The following is a 15,561-nucleotide window of genomic DNA, read 5'->3' as shown; positions in this document are numbered from 1 at the left end:
TGCATGGTATCATACATTCCTCCTCTAAGGTAATTTTTGTTCATCTCTAAATTTCACATACAATGCATTTTTCGTTGACGATGATATGCATTACACACATATAATGAGAGATTTGGGATTGTTGATGATCTGATTTCCTTTAACCTTTTGTAATTCTACTATTAATGTATAAACAACATTAGATTGTTTGATGATATGATTTGTTTTTGACTCGATTCTTACTTTCCATATAAAACATATTCAAGATCTGTTCTCGGGCTGGATCTCTCAATAGTTGGTGTTGTTTTGCTTTGCTTATGTTTGAGGCAATTACTGGGCTTAGTGTCGACATATGTTTGGGGCATTGATGTGCGTAATTTGGATCTGGCCTCTGAGACCCATCAAAAATTGTTGAAGGACTCACTTTCCATGCTTGTTTATGATTAACAAATCACTGTGGAAAATGATTACCTTTTTTAGCATTCTATATTGTATTAGTTAGGTTTTAGTGTGAAGAGATAAACTATTTGGCCTATGGCTAATTTTTATTGTTTTGTTTTTTGTTATTTAGGTTTATCTTTGGGTTTAAGATAATATTAACCAACAGAACAGAAAAATTATATTTTAAATGGTGATCATCAGGAAGCTACAATGTCTTCTCTCAAGTATGTTTCCCTAAACAATTATGCGTCTGCCTTTGAATCCTTGTACTGAAACTTGTCTGTGCATATACTTGTCTGTGCATATACTTGCAATGTATGTTAAAGTTGATCAATTTTTTGAAACTTGTTTGTGCGTCTACTTGTATGTGCATCTACTGTGCATCGAGTTATCCTGGATATGAGTTATAGTCATCTATAGATTATACATTAACAATTCATATATAGTTAAAATTAGAGTTTTCAAGTTCATTAGTATGCATGGTAAGAAATAACTGAACAGACAAGTGATTAAATATACCATTCGACACAATAATCTATCATAGGATAACAACATAGGATAACAACTGAAAAAATGAAAACACACGCGAACAAACAAAAAAAACAGAAAAACACATATAGACACATACTAAAAAACCCAAAACAAATTGGATACTCATTGGTCATTAAATATATCCAAAGAGATAGACATTGATAAAAAAATATAGCGACAGACGTAGAGAACCCCAGGAGCACAATCACGAACAGAAACGCCGAAGGAACCCCAAGAACACAATCACAAACAAAAACGCCGAAGGCACAAGCATATCTTTAAGGACCTTAAACTGGAAGGCGAGGAGATGCCCACTAACCCCAAAAACAAGAATGATGAGAGCATCCATGTGGACTCTTACGTAGAGAAGTTGCCAGCCAAGAAATCTCTCTAAATCTACCTCACACGACCAGATAATTGCAGCCACAAGCAACAAAACAAACAAAAACCCCAACAGCACACCTGGACCGTTCTCGTGAACGATTAGAGTCCCCAAAATCACACCCATATAGACTCAAGAGACATGGATTGGGAACACAAATAACTCTCTCTAAAAAAAATACTTCTCCTTGTGGGTCTGCCATTTTTTTTTTCCTCTCTTTCAGTTGCAATTAGATATTTTGATTGCTCGAACGAAGAGAAAAAAAAAAGAAGAGAAACAAGGATTTAAGGTTTCCTTAAAATGGCGGTGTGGACAGGAATCAAAGGTAATTTCATCAAAGCAACAAATCTAGAGTAGTCTCCAAGGTTATTTTTCAGTGGCATTTTTAGGTAGATAAAATTTGGAGTAGTCTTCAAGGTTTTTGGTTTCAGTGGCATAAACGTAATATAAAAGGAACTCTGAATCGTTTCTTTCAGCTTTTTACACAGAATTTTAATTTTGTGACAGATTTAGATCAATTTTTGTTATATATACGGTGAGATAGTTTACGAATAAAACTAAGACTACAAAACTTTCGAAAAATAGTTTGATTAATATAGGTTATATACATTTTATGATATATGTCATATATTGCGTAGTATCACACAGTCCTCCTCTATTGTATTTTATTTCATCTCTAAATTTTACATATAGAGCATCAATACAAATATTGTTTACATTGATCGTTGAAGATGCAAACATTTTTTTTATTTGTTGATTTCCTTAAAACTCTTTGTAATTTCAAGTAAGCATTTTGTCCTTTTTGTATCAATTACAAACCCCATCTATTAATTAAGCCAAGGTTATCCTTTAGCCGAGCCGTCGTTTCTGTGTCAGTATTTTACTCTCTCGCTCTCTCTCTCTCTCTCTCTCTTATTTGTTTTACATATACTGCAGTCTGCAACTATTAATTGAAAGAGGAAAGTTTACCATCTGAATTGGGTTATTAACCATAAACATGTGAAAAATTTGTAAACGTATTTTTCTGTTAAACTTCAAAGTCGTATCGGTTAACGTAATGATCACCTGAATACTGATTAAATATATAAATAAATTCTTTTAGTACATGGTATTTTTTTTCGAAGAATAATGAAATGATTAAAGCGACCTGAATAGAATGCATGCATGCATGATAATCATAATAATAATTAATCAGTATTTAAGGGTGAAGTAGAAATTAAAGGGAAATACTCCATTTCTAAAGTGAATTTCGTTCAATACTTACTTTCCCTTCTCCAGTCAAACTATTTGTATTTTTTTTACTTTTTTACATTTACTGTCTGTAAATTTTATTTTACTTCAACAAGGGAAGTTTTTGTTACAAAGCCTTTTTTTTTTTTCCCTCCGCGTCCAGTCTAGTCTACAAATCGCTCTCTCTTTTTACCCTTATCTCTCTATGCAGCGTTAATGTCCTCTGCAACTTGGTCTCTCTCGATTTATGGCCTTGTGATTGATATCTTCTCGCAATCTCCGTCTTCGGAGGTTTGATTTTTACTGCCATGAACCGTCGTATCTTGTTTACACTATCTTCTCGAGTTCAGATCTTTGTTGGATTCCATATAGCTCTCGTTTCTCAGAATTTCGTGTGATTTTTCTAGGTCAAATGATGGTTGGCAATTTCGGTAATTTTATGAATTGTTGAGACTCGTTCCGTGATATTTGGGGTCTATAAATTCGTCGAGATAACTTCGTTTTCGAGTGTAAGATTTTGGGTTCGCTCCAGTCTTCAAGTTCGCGGGAAGGTGAGATTCGATGGATCTTTTCTGCTTTTTTTTACTATAAACTTTTCCTGCCTTTTGATTTTCTACAATATTTTATAAGAGTTTCTGTTCATGTGGGGGTTTATTCTTGTATTTTTTTGTTTTTTTTTTAATTATTATTGTTCTTCTATTCACCATCTCCGGAAATTTGGAATTCTGGGTAGTTCTGCGAACTCACTGAATCTCCAAGTTGTTCTCCGTTTGGTCTGCAGTATCGGATTTCATAAGTCTGACTTCATTAGAGAATATAATGCAATATGAAGCAAAATACTCTTTTATCTGAATAGAGATGATCACAGTGGTTTTGCAAGTCCGAGAATTTATTACTTTTGATGTTGTTATTGATGCGAATGTGTAACAGTCTACAGTGGGGATGAAATATTTTTGTTAGTTGTAGTTATTTGCGAAACCTTGTGAAACGTAGTATTTTTTTTTTTTTTTGTAATTAATCAACCAGGTTCTGTAGTGTACTTAATTGGGAACTGGAACTCTATTAAACAATGTTGAGGGACTCACTTTCCATGCTTGTTGATAATTAACAAATCACTGTGGATTGTGGAAAGTATTTTCTCTTTACACCCTTCTTTTTAGCATGCTAAATTGTATTGCGTTGACTGTTAGCCTAATGTTGGGCTACTAGTATCCAAACTGTTAGGTTTTAGTGTGTAGAGAAACTATTTGGCCTATGGCTAATTGCTTTTTTTTCTTTTCTTGTTATTTAGGTTTATCTCTGGGTTAAAATTTTTAAACAAACTCGCCAAGATGCTGAGCTCTGTTGATTGCATTGTTGGAAATGCCGCTAAAGAGAACACTTCTGATTGAAGGATGCATGCAGTTTACTATCAGTAGTAATGAAGAACGGACAGGTTCTTCTCTAATACAATCTTCTGCCTTTTATTATCTTTGTTGTATTGGCTTAGTGCTCTTCAAAACACAGTAACCTTGTGTCACTTCTGCTATTTGCTTACAATTCCTTGCCTTCGAGATGCCTTCTCTTTTTGTAAGGTAAACAAGTAGTTGCTGGTCCCTTACGTTATTGGTGAATCAGGTCAATACTTTCATATAATATGCTGGACAATGTTTTAATATATTTACTAGGTTGTAGCAATAGTGATTCGTGGTCGAAGTAAGCTGTCTCAGTATGTAGATTATGATTACCAACAAGTGAAATACTAGAAAATAACAATTATTTAATTACAGTGTGCACAAGAATTGCAATCTTCCACTCAAGCTTCACATGAGTCCCAAGCTGAACAGAAAAATAACCAATCATTAGATGCTCCTGTACAAGATTCTGGTTCTGTATCTGCTTCAAGCAATGACAGTAGGAAAGTTTCAAGACAAGATATTGAACTTGTAAGAGGATATGTTGACCTCGTCCTTGTCATTTGACCTCTCTCTCTGTCTCTAATTATGTGTGTGTCCTCCCCTCGTATAAGCGTAACATCTGAATCTGATGATATACACTTGGGAATTGATTGGTGTAGGTCCAAAATTTGATAGAAAGATGTCTTCAGTTGTACATGAATAGAGATGAGGTCGTGAAGACCCTCTTGACTCGGGCAAGGATAGACCCTGGATTTACAACCTTGGGTAAGCTTTTCAAGTTTCTTGAAATCTCTATCTTCACTTTGTTTCATTGCATCAGAACCTTTCTTTCAGTCTTAGATTTCTTGAAGTGGGATAGGAGAGCTTCCATAGGATACATGGTTGTTGAAGCGTGACATAACTTCTATGCTATATATTGTTGGAAGTATGAATTAGTTATAGCATGAGCAACCTGGAATAAAAAAAGTCCATTTCTGACCATTTTTTGTTTTTCTTGTGAAATTAGTTTGGCAAAAATTGGAAGAAGAAAATGCCGACTTTTTCAGGGCATATTATATCAGGTTGAAACTGAAGAAGCAAATAATTTTGTTCAATCATTTGCTTGAGCACCAGTACCATCTCATGAAATATCCTCCTGTACCTCCGAAAATTCCTCTGGCACCGATACAAAATGGAATGCATCCCATGGCACCTGGTAATAACTCTGAAAACCCTATGTCAAACTCGTGTAGTTTATTTGGAAATAAAGTAAGAAAGTTTCATGTGGTAAATTTCACTGTTATTTAACACCGTTGTTTCGCAGTGCAGTTAACATGCCAATGGGATACCCTGTACTTCAACATCCTCAAATGCATGCTCCAGGCCATCCTCATATTGACGCTATGGGAATATCAAGCTGCCATGTTGTTAACGGAGTCCCTGCACCTGCGAATTTCCATCCGTTGAGGATGAACTCAGCGAATGAGTAAGAACTAACTCGCAGTACAAGTTTAACTTAATTCTCGGATGCTGCAACCCCCTCAATATCTTTAACCTAAATCTCTCCATTTTTCTTAGTATGGTGATCGATACAACTGCGGATGCTGCAAATCCTCAAGTTATTCCACCAAACAGTGGTGGGATGTCTGAGATGGCAGTGAGTCCAGCTTCCGTGGCATCAAGTGGACACTTTCCATTTGCTGCTTCAGACATGTCGGGTATGGTAATGGACACTTCAGTGCTTGATTCCGCGTTCACCTCTGATGGAGGAGAAGGAGGAGCTGGGAATCCCAGAGATTCACTCAGGTCATTTGATCAGATTCCCTGGAACTTTAGCCTTTCTGATCTCACCGCAGATCTGTCAAATTTAGGAGGTAAGTCTCATCAAATACATCCTTTTTTTTCCCTTTTTGTTTTCGTGGGTTAATAAAGTTCATCAGACTTTGTGTTATATAGCACGAGCTGATTATCAGAAAAAGATATGTATATTGCAGATTTAGGAGCCTTAGGAAACTATCCAGGCTCCCCTTTTCTTCCATCTGATTCAGAGATTTTGCTGGATTCTCCTGAACAAGAGGACATAGGTAAACTCTCAAATTTACAACTGTGCTGCTTCTTCTTCCAATCTTCTTTGGCAGTTTTCTAAGATATGTGCTTGAGCATAAGTTTGTTTTATACATTTTGATGCTCTTTGATCATTTATCTCTTACAATTTTCTCTTTGTTGTAACTATCTATCTTCTTTCTTTTGTATATTGGCTGGCATCATCAATAGAGGAGTTTTTCGTGGATTCCGTGCCTGGACCTCCTTGTTCTAATTCAGACGAAGAGAAGCCTTGAATCGAAGGGAATGGCCATAATCTTCTTCAGATAAACACCAAGCACCTTATAAATATATAAAAATTGATGATATAAATCAAAGTAATATGAATAAGAGGGTTCGAATGACGCTTGTAGTCTCTCTTTAATTTACAAGAGTGAAGAAATAGGCTTACTAGTTTTTTATTTTGTTTGTTTAATTCTATGCTCTAGTTGTATTTTATGTTAATCTCTAAATGGATGCCGAATAAAAAACTTTTAAGTGGATAATTTTTGATTTAGAGAAATTGCGGGGCATCAAACTTATAGTCGAGGCTGTTGTGAAAACTTAGAAACTTTATTAATCACTGGAATGTATATATAGAGTACATAGGGAATCTAAGTTAAGTACAATGCCCTGATGGGCCTAATGGGCCGGTATAAGAGTCCATATATGATATGTGTTATAACACTTCCCCTTGGATGAGTGAACCGGGTCAACTACTCAATCGGGATCTCGATAATGCGCTGGGGAATGTTGCCTCATTAAAACCTTACCAGGAAAAACCCAGTGGGACAAAACCATGGTGAAGGAAAAAGAGTACAACACGCATTACTCCCCCTGATTGTAGCATCACTGCAGATCTCTAAGTCTATACATTCCTATCTGTTTGACGAGCTTCCGGTGTGTTGAAGTAGGCAATGATTTGGTGAAGAGGTCAGCTGAATTCTCACTGGATCGGACCTGCTGAACGCTGAGAGTGCCGTCCTTCTGCCAGTCTGAGGTTGAGAAGAACTTCGGTAGAATGTGCTTCGTCCGATCTCCTTTGATATATCCTTCCTTGAGCTGAGCTATGCATGCCGCGTTGTCTTCATACATCACCGTGGGCTGTGTGTCTTCGTCCATACCACAATCTCTGCGGATGTGCTGAGTCATGGAGCGCAGCCAGACGCATTCCCTACTAGCCTCATGAATGGCTAGGATTTCAGCATGGTTTGATGAAGTGGCAGTGAGTGTCTGCTTCATTGATCTCCAAGAGATGGCTGTTCCTCCATGCGTAAAAACGTAGCCAGTTTGAGACTTGGCAGTGTGCGGATCTGATAGATATCCTGCATCGGCGAAGCCGACTAACCCATCTTTATTTTGGTTAGTATAGAAGAGTCCTAAGTCTTGAGTACCTCGAAGGTATCTTAGGAGATGTTTTATACCGTTCCAGTGCCTCTGAGTTGGAGATGAACTATATCGAGCGAGGAGGTTCACGGCGAAACATATGTCTGGTCTAGTGTGACTAGCCAGGTACATTAACGCTCCTACAGCACTGAGGTATGGCTTTTCAGGACCAAGGATTTCTTCATCATCCTTTTTGGGACCAAGAAGGTCATCACTTAAGCTTCTAACTACCATTGGGCTGGTCAATGGGTGAGCTTGGTCCATATTAAATCGCTTGAGTACCTTTTCGATATAAGCCGATTGATGCACAAGGATTCCTCCTTTGATGTACTCAAGTTGTAATCCCAAACAGTACTTTGTTTTGCCTAGGTCTTTCATTTCGAATTCTGCTTTTAAGCAGTCGACTGTTTGGGAGATCTCACCAGATGTTCCGAGGATGTTTAGATCATCCACGTATACTGCTATGGTCCATATTAAATCGCTTGAGTACCTTTTCGATATAAGCCGATTGATGCACAAGGATTCCTCCTTTGATGTACTCAAGTTGTAATCCCAAACAGTACTTTGTTTTGCCTAGGTCTTTCATTTAGAATTCTGCTTTTAAGCAGTCGACTGTTTGGGAGATCTCACCAGATGTTCCGAGGATGTTTAGATCATCCACGATTGTTTGAGTACTTCTTGATGAAGATGCATGGACTGATGGGGTCATTTTTGTAGCCTTCTTTGATGAGGTAATCGCTGAGGCGGTTGTACCACATACGCCCACTTTGTTTCAGTCCATACAAGGATTTGTTCAGCCTGATGCAGTATTGATCTCGAGATGCATTTTTGTCTTTTAGTTCAATGCCATCTGGGAGTCTCATATATATTTCGTTGTCCAGGGGCCCATAGAGATATGCGGTTACAACATCCATTAACCGCAGATCAAGATTTTCTCTTATGGCCAGACTTATGAGGAATCGGAATGTTGTTGCATCCACCACTGGAGAATAAGTCTCCTCATAATCGATTCCGGGTCTCTGTGAGAATCCTTGTGCTACAAGCCATGCTTTGTATCGAACGACTTCACCGAGTTCGTTCCTTTTTGCGCACAAAGACCCATTTGTGGCCCACTGGCTTGATGTGTGATGGGGTCCGGATGATCGGACCGAACACATTTCTGAGTTTGAGACTCTTTAACTCCACGTTTATGGCTTCTTTCCATTTTAGCCAATCTGTTCGATGTGTACACTGTGTTATTGACGTGGGTTCTAGATCCTCTTGCGTGAGCGCAACATCAAGTGCTACTTTGTATGCAAAGAGTGCATTTAAGTCGACTTCTTTTCGATTCCATTGTATTCCGGACATATTGTAATTGATGGAGATCTCATTGTTATCTTCTGAACTTGGAGATTCGGCGTCCCGAACTTCCATTGAGGGTTCATTAGATTGAGTCTCAGCCGCGGCTATGTCTGATATTGCAGGAATCCCGGTTTCGGTTATTGCACATTTCTTTGATTTCCGGGGATTCTTATCTTTGGAACCGAGAGGTCTGCCCCGTTTGAGACGTGGTGCAGACTCTGTAGCAACTTGGGTCTGTCCCGTTGGGACAGCTATTCGTACTGGTGCATTACAAGCTGGGATGTACGATACTTTGGTCGGGTCAGCAAAGGAATCTGGCAATTGATTAGCTAGCTTTTGATAATGAATAATCTTTTGGATCTCTGAATCACATTCTAGAGTCCGAGGATCTTGCCAATTTAATGATGTTTGATTCCATGAAAGATCTTTGACCAGCTTGTTTGTCTCACCACCTAAAGAGGGATATACCGATTCATCGAATTGGCAATCCGCATATCTGGCCTTGAAGAGATCTCCAGTGGTTGGCTCGAGATATCTTATGATGGTGGGAGAGTCAAAACCAACATATATTCCCATCCTTCTTTGAGGTCCCATTTTGGTTCGATGTGGTGGAGCAATGGGTACATATACTGAACACCCAAATGTTTTGAGATGGGAGATGTCTGGCTCATGACCCGAGAGTAGTTGGGATGGGGAATATTTGTGTTCACTAGATGGCCGGATGCGTATGAGTTCAGCAGCATGTAATACTGCATGTCCCCATGCTGAGGCCGGGAGCTTTGATCTCATGAGTAATGGTCGGGCTATCCATTGAATGCGTTTAATGAATGATTCAGCCAATCCATTTTGAGTATGGACATGTGCTACAGGATGTTCCACGGTTACCCCCATGGCCATACAGTAGTCATTAAACGCTTGTGAGGTAAATTCACCAGCATTGTCAAGGCGGATAGTCTTTAGTGGGAAGTCAGGGAAATGGGCCCGCAATTTTATGATTTGGGCCAAGAACCTAGCGAAGACTTGGTTCCGAGAGGACAAGAGACAAACATATGACCAACGGGTCGATGCGTCTATAAGGACCATGAAGTACCGGAATGGTCCGGAAGATGGATGTATAGGTCCACAGATATCGCCCTGGATTCTTTCTAGGAAATGAAGTGTTTGTTTAGAGATTTTAACTGGTGAAGGCCGAGTGATCAATTTGCCTTGAGAACAAGCTGTGCACATGAGGTGTTGAGGATAAGCTCGGTTTTCTTTGAGGGTATGCTCTTGAGAGTTTTGAATTAGTTTACGCATCATATTTGCACCGGGATGACCGAGCCGGTCGTGCCAAATAGTATAATCAGTAAACCGGGCTTTGAGAGTGGTATTAGCTTCAATCATACTGACTTTAGCATGGTAAAGTCCAGTAGAGAGCGCGGGTATGATTTCGAGGATTTGTTTATGGCCGTCTACGGTTTTAGTGACTAGGAGGGATTCTTTGTTCCCTTGACCTTGGGTTTCTATGTGGAAACCATTCTGTCTTATATCCTTGAAGCTCAGAAGATTTCTCTTCGAACTAGGAGAATATAGAGCATCTGGTATTTCAAGTTGTGTGCCATTTGATAGCAACACATAGGCATGGCCATATCCTTCGATAAGGTTTGAGGGACCCGCGATGGTGCTAATATTTGCGGTTTGATAGGTTAGGTTTATGAAGTAACTTTTGTTTCTTAAGATAGTGTGGCTGGATCCACTATCTACGACTATGGTTTCCATTTGCTGGTGTGCTTTTCCACCTTTGGATTTCTGACAGGCTAATGAAACTGGGAGCTAATAGACCTCAGTTAGCCGCTACAAATTCCAAGGATTGATCACCAAAACTGGAGAAGCTGCTGGTTGAAGAAGGAAAAACTCGGATCTGGTTTTTTTTTCGGTTGATCGTCGTGTACTGTAAGTGTGCGTGAGGGCGCGTCCGACGTTGGATCGACAAACGGTTTTCACCAGTAGATTCGTCTCGTCGAGGGCTTCGATTTGATATGTAGATCGTCTTCTGGTTCCTCACGGTTTGGAAGATATGCGTCTTTTAAGTTTCGACTTGCTTTTAGGGTTTTGGTGGTGGCCGGATTTATTAGGGTTTTTCGCTCAGAGAGTCTTATCGTGCTGATAACGTGTTGTGAAAACTTAGAAACTTTATTAATCACTGGAATGTATATATAGAGTACATAGGGAATCTAGGTTAAGTACAATGCCCTGATGGGCCTAATGGGCCGGTATAAGAGTCCATATATGATATGTGTTATAACAGAGGCTTAGTTTTTTTAACATTGTTTCTTTTCCTAGTATTAATTGTTTTCAGTAGTTCAATTTTTACAGTTTTTCTTAATCATCCGAATACATAATAAACATGGAATATGTCATAATTTTCAAGATTTGTAATTTTCTTAAACATGGGAAATGTCATATGATGGAAGGGCATACAAATTTAGGAAGCAAAAATGTTGTCCGCCAGACAATTTGACCCAAAAAAAAAGATCAGCAATTTTACAACATATAAATCTACAGCTTTTACCACCTTTTTTTCTAGCAAATTACATGGAACACATACGCAGTTCGTTATACTGTAGAAACATATTGTCACATTTACGAGACGATTTCCCAAAGCTACAACGGAACAAAGGCAAATAATCAGTAGATAAGTGCTCTTCGACTGACTGAAATGCTTATTCAACTCATGACTGAGGTGTTTCGACCAAAGTGCATGAGTAAATTAGTAAATACTGCTTCTTTGACTAAGTAATTTGACCGAGTGTGCTGACACCGAATTTTCCGACCGTTGGGACAACGGCTAATTCCTGAATAAGCTAGCATGACGTCATAAGTTACCGTTCTGACATCTTCAATGTCTCTAACTCAGAGCTACTTACAGTCGAATTCTTTTTTGGGCTTTCTAGATAACAAGCTTAACTGACAATTGTATGGTTTATATAAGGCCCAATCGAAACTCATTAAAACGATGTCGTTTCTTACTGTGGTACAAATTCAAGCTAGTACCAAAATCTTGGGTCGAAAAGTTGTTTCAATCAATTAATTTCATTTTGGACATGGTCTCATGCCTAAAGAGTTTAATGGTGTTTTCGACCACAATTGTGTTATTTCTGATTATAATCACCAACAATAAACATATACAATTTGTTTTGCAACACATACAATTTGTTTTGCAATGCAAATAAATCTATAAATTTTAAATACAAGACTAACTGTTATAAGTTTATTATCATCCAACAAATAAATCTTAAGACACTGTCTATATTAAATTTCATTTCAATTCCTGTGTAGTCGAAACCGGAACAAGTGTACATAACACACACAAAAATGAAGAGAAGCTGTACAATAAGTTATAAGCATGAGTGTTCTTATTATTCGAATGTCATAGCATAAATGCTTAAATCTATTTACAAAAGTCGCTGATTCATCTCGATCTCTCACGAGTTTCATAGGTTTTTACCTGACGGCTTGTGAGAATCAGGACCTCGCTTAGCGTATAAGGAACCAGCTGCTGATACATCAGACGGCAAAGAGACTGTTGCAGAGAGAGGCTGGAAATTAGTGTTCCCAACGAACCAGAAGAGAGCCCATTTGAGGTTGCAGAGAGTATACTTTAGTGCTTTCGTCCAATTCTCTTGTTTGTTGAAGCTCTGCGTTATTGAATATGTCCCCACTTTGTCATTTTCGATCCTGCAAAAAGATTTTGTATAAACAAACTCTCAACGTTTTGGATTGTACTCATTAACCAACAAAATAATAATAAGCGACAAACAAGATCTTGATTAAAGGAGGGGGGTGGGACTTACTTGAATGGAAGTTTTAGACATTTCTCTGGTGGAATATTGTTTTCTTGGTCCTTTGAGTTTGCGAAATCGGCAAAGTCTTTCAGACATATCAAATACAATGTCATGGCTTTATCGTAACGAGTGCTCCAAAACAAGTTTACAGGACCAAACCTGAAGAAGATCATCAGACAGATTTTAGTAAAAAATGCTTACTAAACCAAGACACAACTCACCAAAAGATTCGCATAAAATCCGCACAAGGCATATGTTTTTATGTTCAACTTTCAAGAACAAACCAGTGGTAAAGTATGACATTCAAGCATTGGAAATTACTTACAACTCATAAGTGTTGTTGGTGCTGTCCACAATTCTAGGATAACTTCCCATAGGCTGTATTTTAACTCGACATCTTAAAAAGGGTTACTGGTTAAAGATAAACTTCACAAACAGTAAATAGAAACAGAAGACGACTAAATAAAAGGATTGTGAGATAATAACAAGGATACTGAAACTTTGGCCGAAAATAGTTACACATCGTGTGGAGGAGAAGACAGGCTTGGCCCCAAGCAGCATTTATCTCATCCCACTCAACCTAATAATGGTGGCCTAAGTGTAGACTTTATATGTGCGGTAAGAGATTATGAATATACAAGGGAATTCGCTACGCTTACCGGTACTTTGGGGAGTCTTCCAAGTCGAAAATTGTTTATTGTACCAAAATCTCCATCATGTTGTATGGGAAAGGCATCAATCAGCACGTTTGTCTTATTCAATAACTCTAAATGTGCTTGTGAAACTTCAATCTTTGCCAAGATTGCATCTCTCTCTTCCTGTTAACAAAGACATATCTTTTAATAAAAAGCCTAAACTTTCATAGACACAATACTGACTGCATATATCTAATCAGAAGCCGTTACTACTAATACCACAATGAAACGAACAATTATCGAGAATTTGTGAAGACAATGAATGAGAGCTTTCATCTCTTCAAAGCATCATTTAGGCAAATGAGGGAGAAACTTAAGACTATGACCAGCAACGCACCTGATGGGCTATTAGTTGAAACTGAAAATTATTGAACTCTTGCCAATACCTATAACAAAGGAAACCAGAAAGGTTATAGAAGCATGTGAGAAAATAAATGACAGCATTGAATGGGAACAGTAAGAGAGCTTAACCGATCTTCTAGCTCATTAAAGCGATTTCCCTTTGACTCTAGCTCCTTCAGTTGATGGTTTACCTCAGCATTTTGTTTCTCTGTTTCTTCTATAGCTGCGACAAGTTTTCTTTCTTCTTCCTCAATCTAAGTAGAGCAGGAAACAACAACAAGCTTGTTACTTGACAATTAACATCATGAGAAAGTCATATTAGAGTTAAGAAATATGTAAAACTAAAAAATCACCTTCTTTTTTTCCTTGAGAAAATCAGCTTCACTAAGAACATCTTGGGTCTCTCCTTCTAACCGCTGAACGCATGCTTCGTATGCTTCCACGTCCCTCGTCACATCCTCGACTTCTTTTTCAAGTTTATCAGATAATACCCTCATGCAGTCTAGGCACAATGGCTGTTCAACCTAAGAACCCAAAAAGGAGAAAAATAAATCGTCTGATCAGGTCCATTCAATCCAACGGATATACATTTCAAAGGTGAAGCCAAAATCGTTACAGTATCATACCTGTGTCTGAGTTCTGGCAATATCGAAAGCACGTGTTAAAACATTTATAGTCGCATTAAAGCCTGAATTATTCGAATGTAATGGACCATTTTGGCCCACTTCAAGCGACGTATTTTGAGAACCGCTGGAGTCAGAAGCTGACTCAGACTTATACACGACTACAAACGATTCTTCCATTGTCTTCCCGGATTGGCTTGCATCAGGCTGAGAAGAAGCTCCACGAGGACGTGGAGGAATGCCCTGAGCTTGAGGCTTCTGCCGAGGTAAAAGAACAAAAGAGTTGTCCATGCGTGTTGAACCAAGAACACTGTTGGCTCCATGGACGGAAGAGCCTTGCATTGCTGGATGTAACAATTACATTCACTTGTGAGGGAACTTTCCTAAAATAAGTGACGATGAAAAGACATATCTACGATTCATTACACAAAGCCTGTTTCTTGAACTCTTTCCACAGCAGTAACTTCTAATCTAGACAATTGCTCGAGGAAAAACAAATTTAGCAATACAATCTCACGATAAAATTGAACCAGTCCTAATTCGAAATCAGATTAGTTTTTTCATTTTCCTTTCAAGGCAGAAATTACAGACTTAGATCGGTAAACAAGAAATTCGTGTCTATGATAAACAAGTTTCCGATTACCAAACACAAATCCCCTAAATTTTACTGATCCTGTGACCGATATCAACAGTTTTCAAGTTCTAAGTTACTTCCCGCACAAGAGAAAAAGCCCTTTCGGAGACTTCAAAGACGAAAGAAAAAAGCGAGAGAGAGAGAGAGAAGAGAGGAAGAAGCCCTAACCGGAATGAGGGGAATCATTGAAGAACTTTCCGGCGTAGGAATCAACGCCGACGATGGTAAGGGAGTGATGACATTTTTGGCAGACCCATTTCGGAAGATTCGGATCGACCGGGAAAGCCCGACTTTTATCTGGAGTCTCCTCTTTCCTCATCGCTCCTCAACTTTCCCCCAATTTTCTGGGAGGATTTTACCGAAGAAATCCGTACGCAATAATATAGGGTTTCGTTTGAATTGCAAGAAATCAATCTCTACTTATCAACAATAATCATGCATACTTGTTCGAATGGGTAAATTTCTCTCCGGGGAGATAAAATCCTTCCAAATCTGATGAAGACGTCTTACTAGATTAAACTTGCAAGAAAGCTATATACTTGTTGATTTATAATACAGACCCGGGTTCGATGTCTGGCTGGTGCATAATTTTTATTCGAACCTTGAGTTTTATTTTATTATTATAGCCTTATAGGATTTGCCCAAACATCCATCGACGGTGGTCTTAAAAAGTGTAGCAGTAAATTACAATTAAG

General features: G+C 38.4%; 2 protein-coding genes across 3 annotated transcripts; one reads left to right on the top strand and one right to left on the bottom strand.

Moving 5' to 3' along the window:
* The first annotated feature begins 2,724 nt into the window (after positions 1-2,724).
* LOC18019806 lies at positions 2,725-6,420 on the top strand. 2 transcript variants are annotated; one of them, XM_024157255.1, is made up of 10 exons: positions 2,725-2,854; positions 2,971-3,114; positions 3,855-3,998; positions 4,333-4,488; positions 4,620-4,725; positions 4,967-5,155; positions 5,269-5,425; positions 5,518-5,813; positions 5,934-6,023; positions 6,214-6,420. In XM_024157255.1, exons 3-10 carry the CDS (start codon positions 3,984-3,986, stop codon positions 6,276-6,278), a joined length of 1,074 nt encoding a protein of 357 aa, XP_024013023.1. In that variant the 5' UTR covers positions 2,725-2,854; positions 2,971-3,114; positions 3,855-3,983; the 3' UTR covers positions 6,279-6,420. The 2 variants fall into 2 exon arrangements, with proteins under 2 accessions (XP_024013023.1, XP_024013022.1); XM_024157254.1 differs by having other exon boundaries at positions 5,919-6,023.
* A 5,617-nt stretch (positions 6,421-12,037) lies between these two features.
* LOC18020329 (beclin-1-like protein) lies at positions 12,038-15,350 on the bottom strand. Its single transcript, XM_006402389.2, has 10 exons — positions 15,035-15,350; positions 14,236-14,576; positions 13,963-14,133; positions 13,739-13,863; positions 13,605-13,653; positions 13,232-13,390; positions 13,067-13,152; positions 12,898-12,969; positions 12,582-12,731; positions 12,038-12,465 (listed from the first exon to the last, which is right to left on the bottom strand). The coding sequence occupies exons 1-10, from the start codon at positions 15,183-15,185 to the stop codon at positions 12,222-12,224; spliced, it is 1,548 nt and encodes a 515-aa protein (XP_006402452.1). The 5' UTR covers positions 15,186-15,350; the 3' UTR covers positions 12,038-12,221.
* Between the last annotated feature and the right edge of the window lie 211 nt (positions 15,351-15,561).

The sequence above is a fragment of the Eutrema salsugineum genome, unplaced genomic scaffold (genome assembly GCF_000478725.1).
Source record: "Eutrema salsugineum unplaced genomic scaffold, Eutsalg1_0 scaffold_19, whole genome shotgun sequence".
NCBI classification, from domain to species: domain Eukaryota; kingdom Viridiplantae; phylum Streptophyta; class Magnoliopsida; order Brassicales; family Brassicaceae; genus Eutrema; species Eutrema salsugineum.
This window is presented reverse-complemented; position numbering and strand designations above follow the sequence as displayed.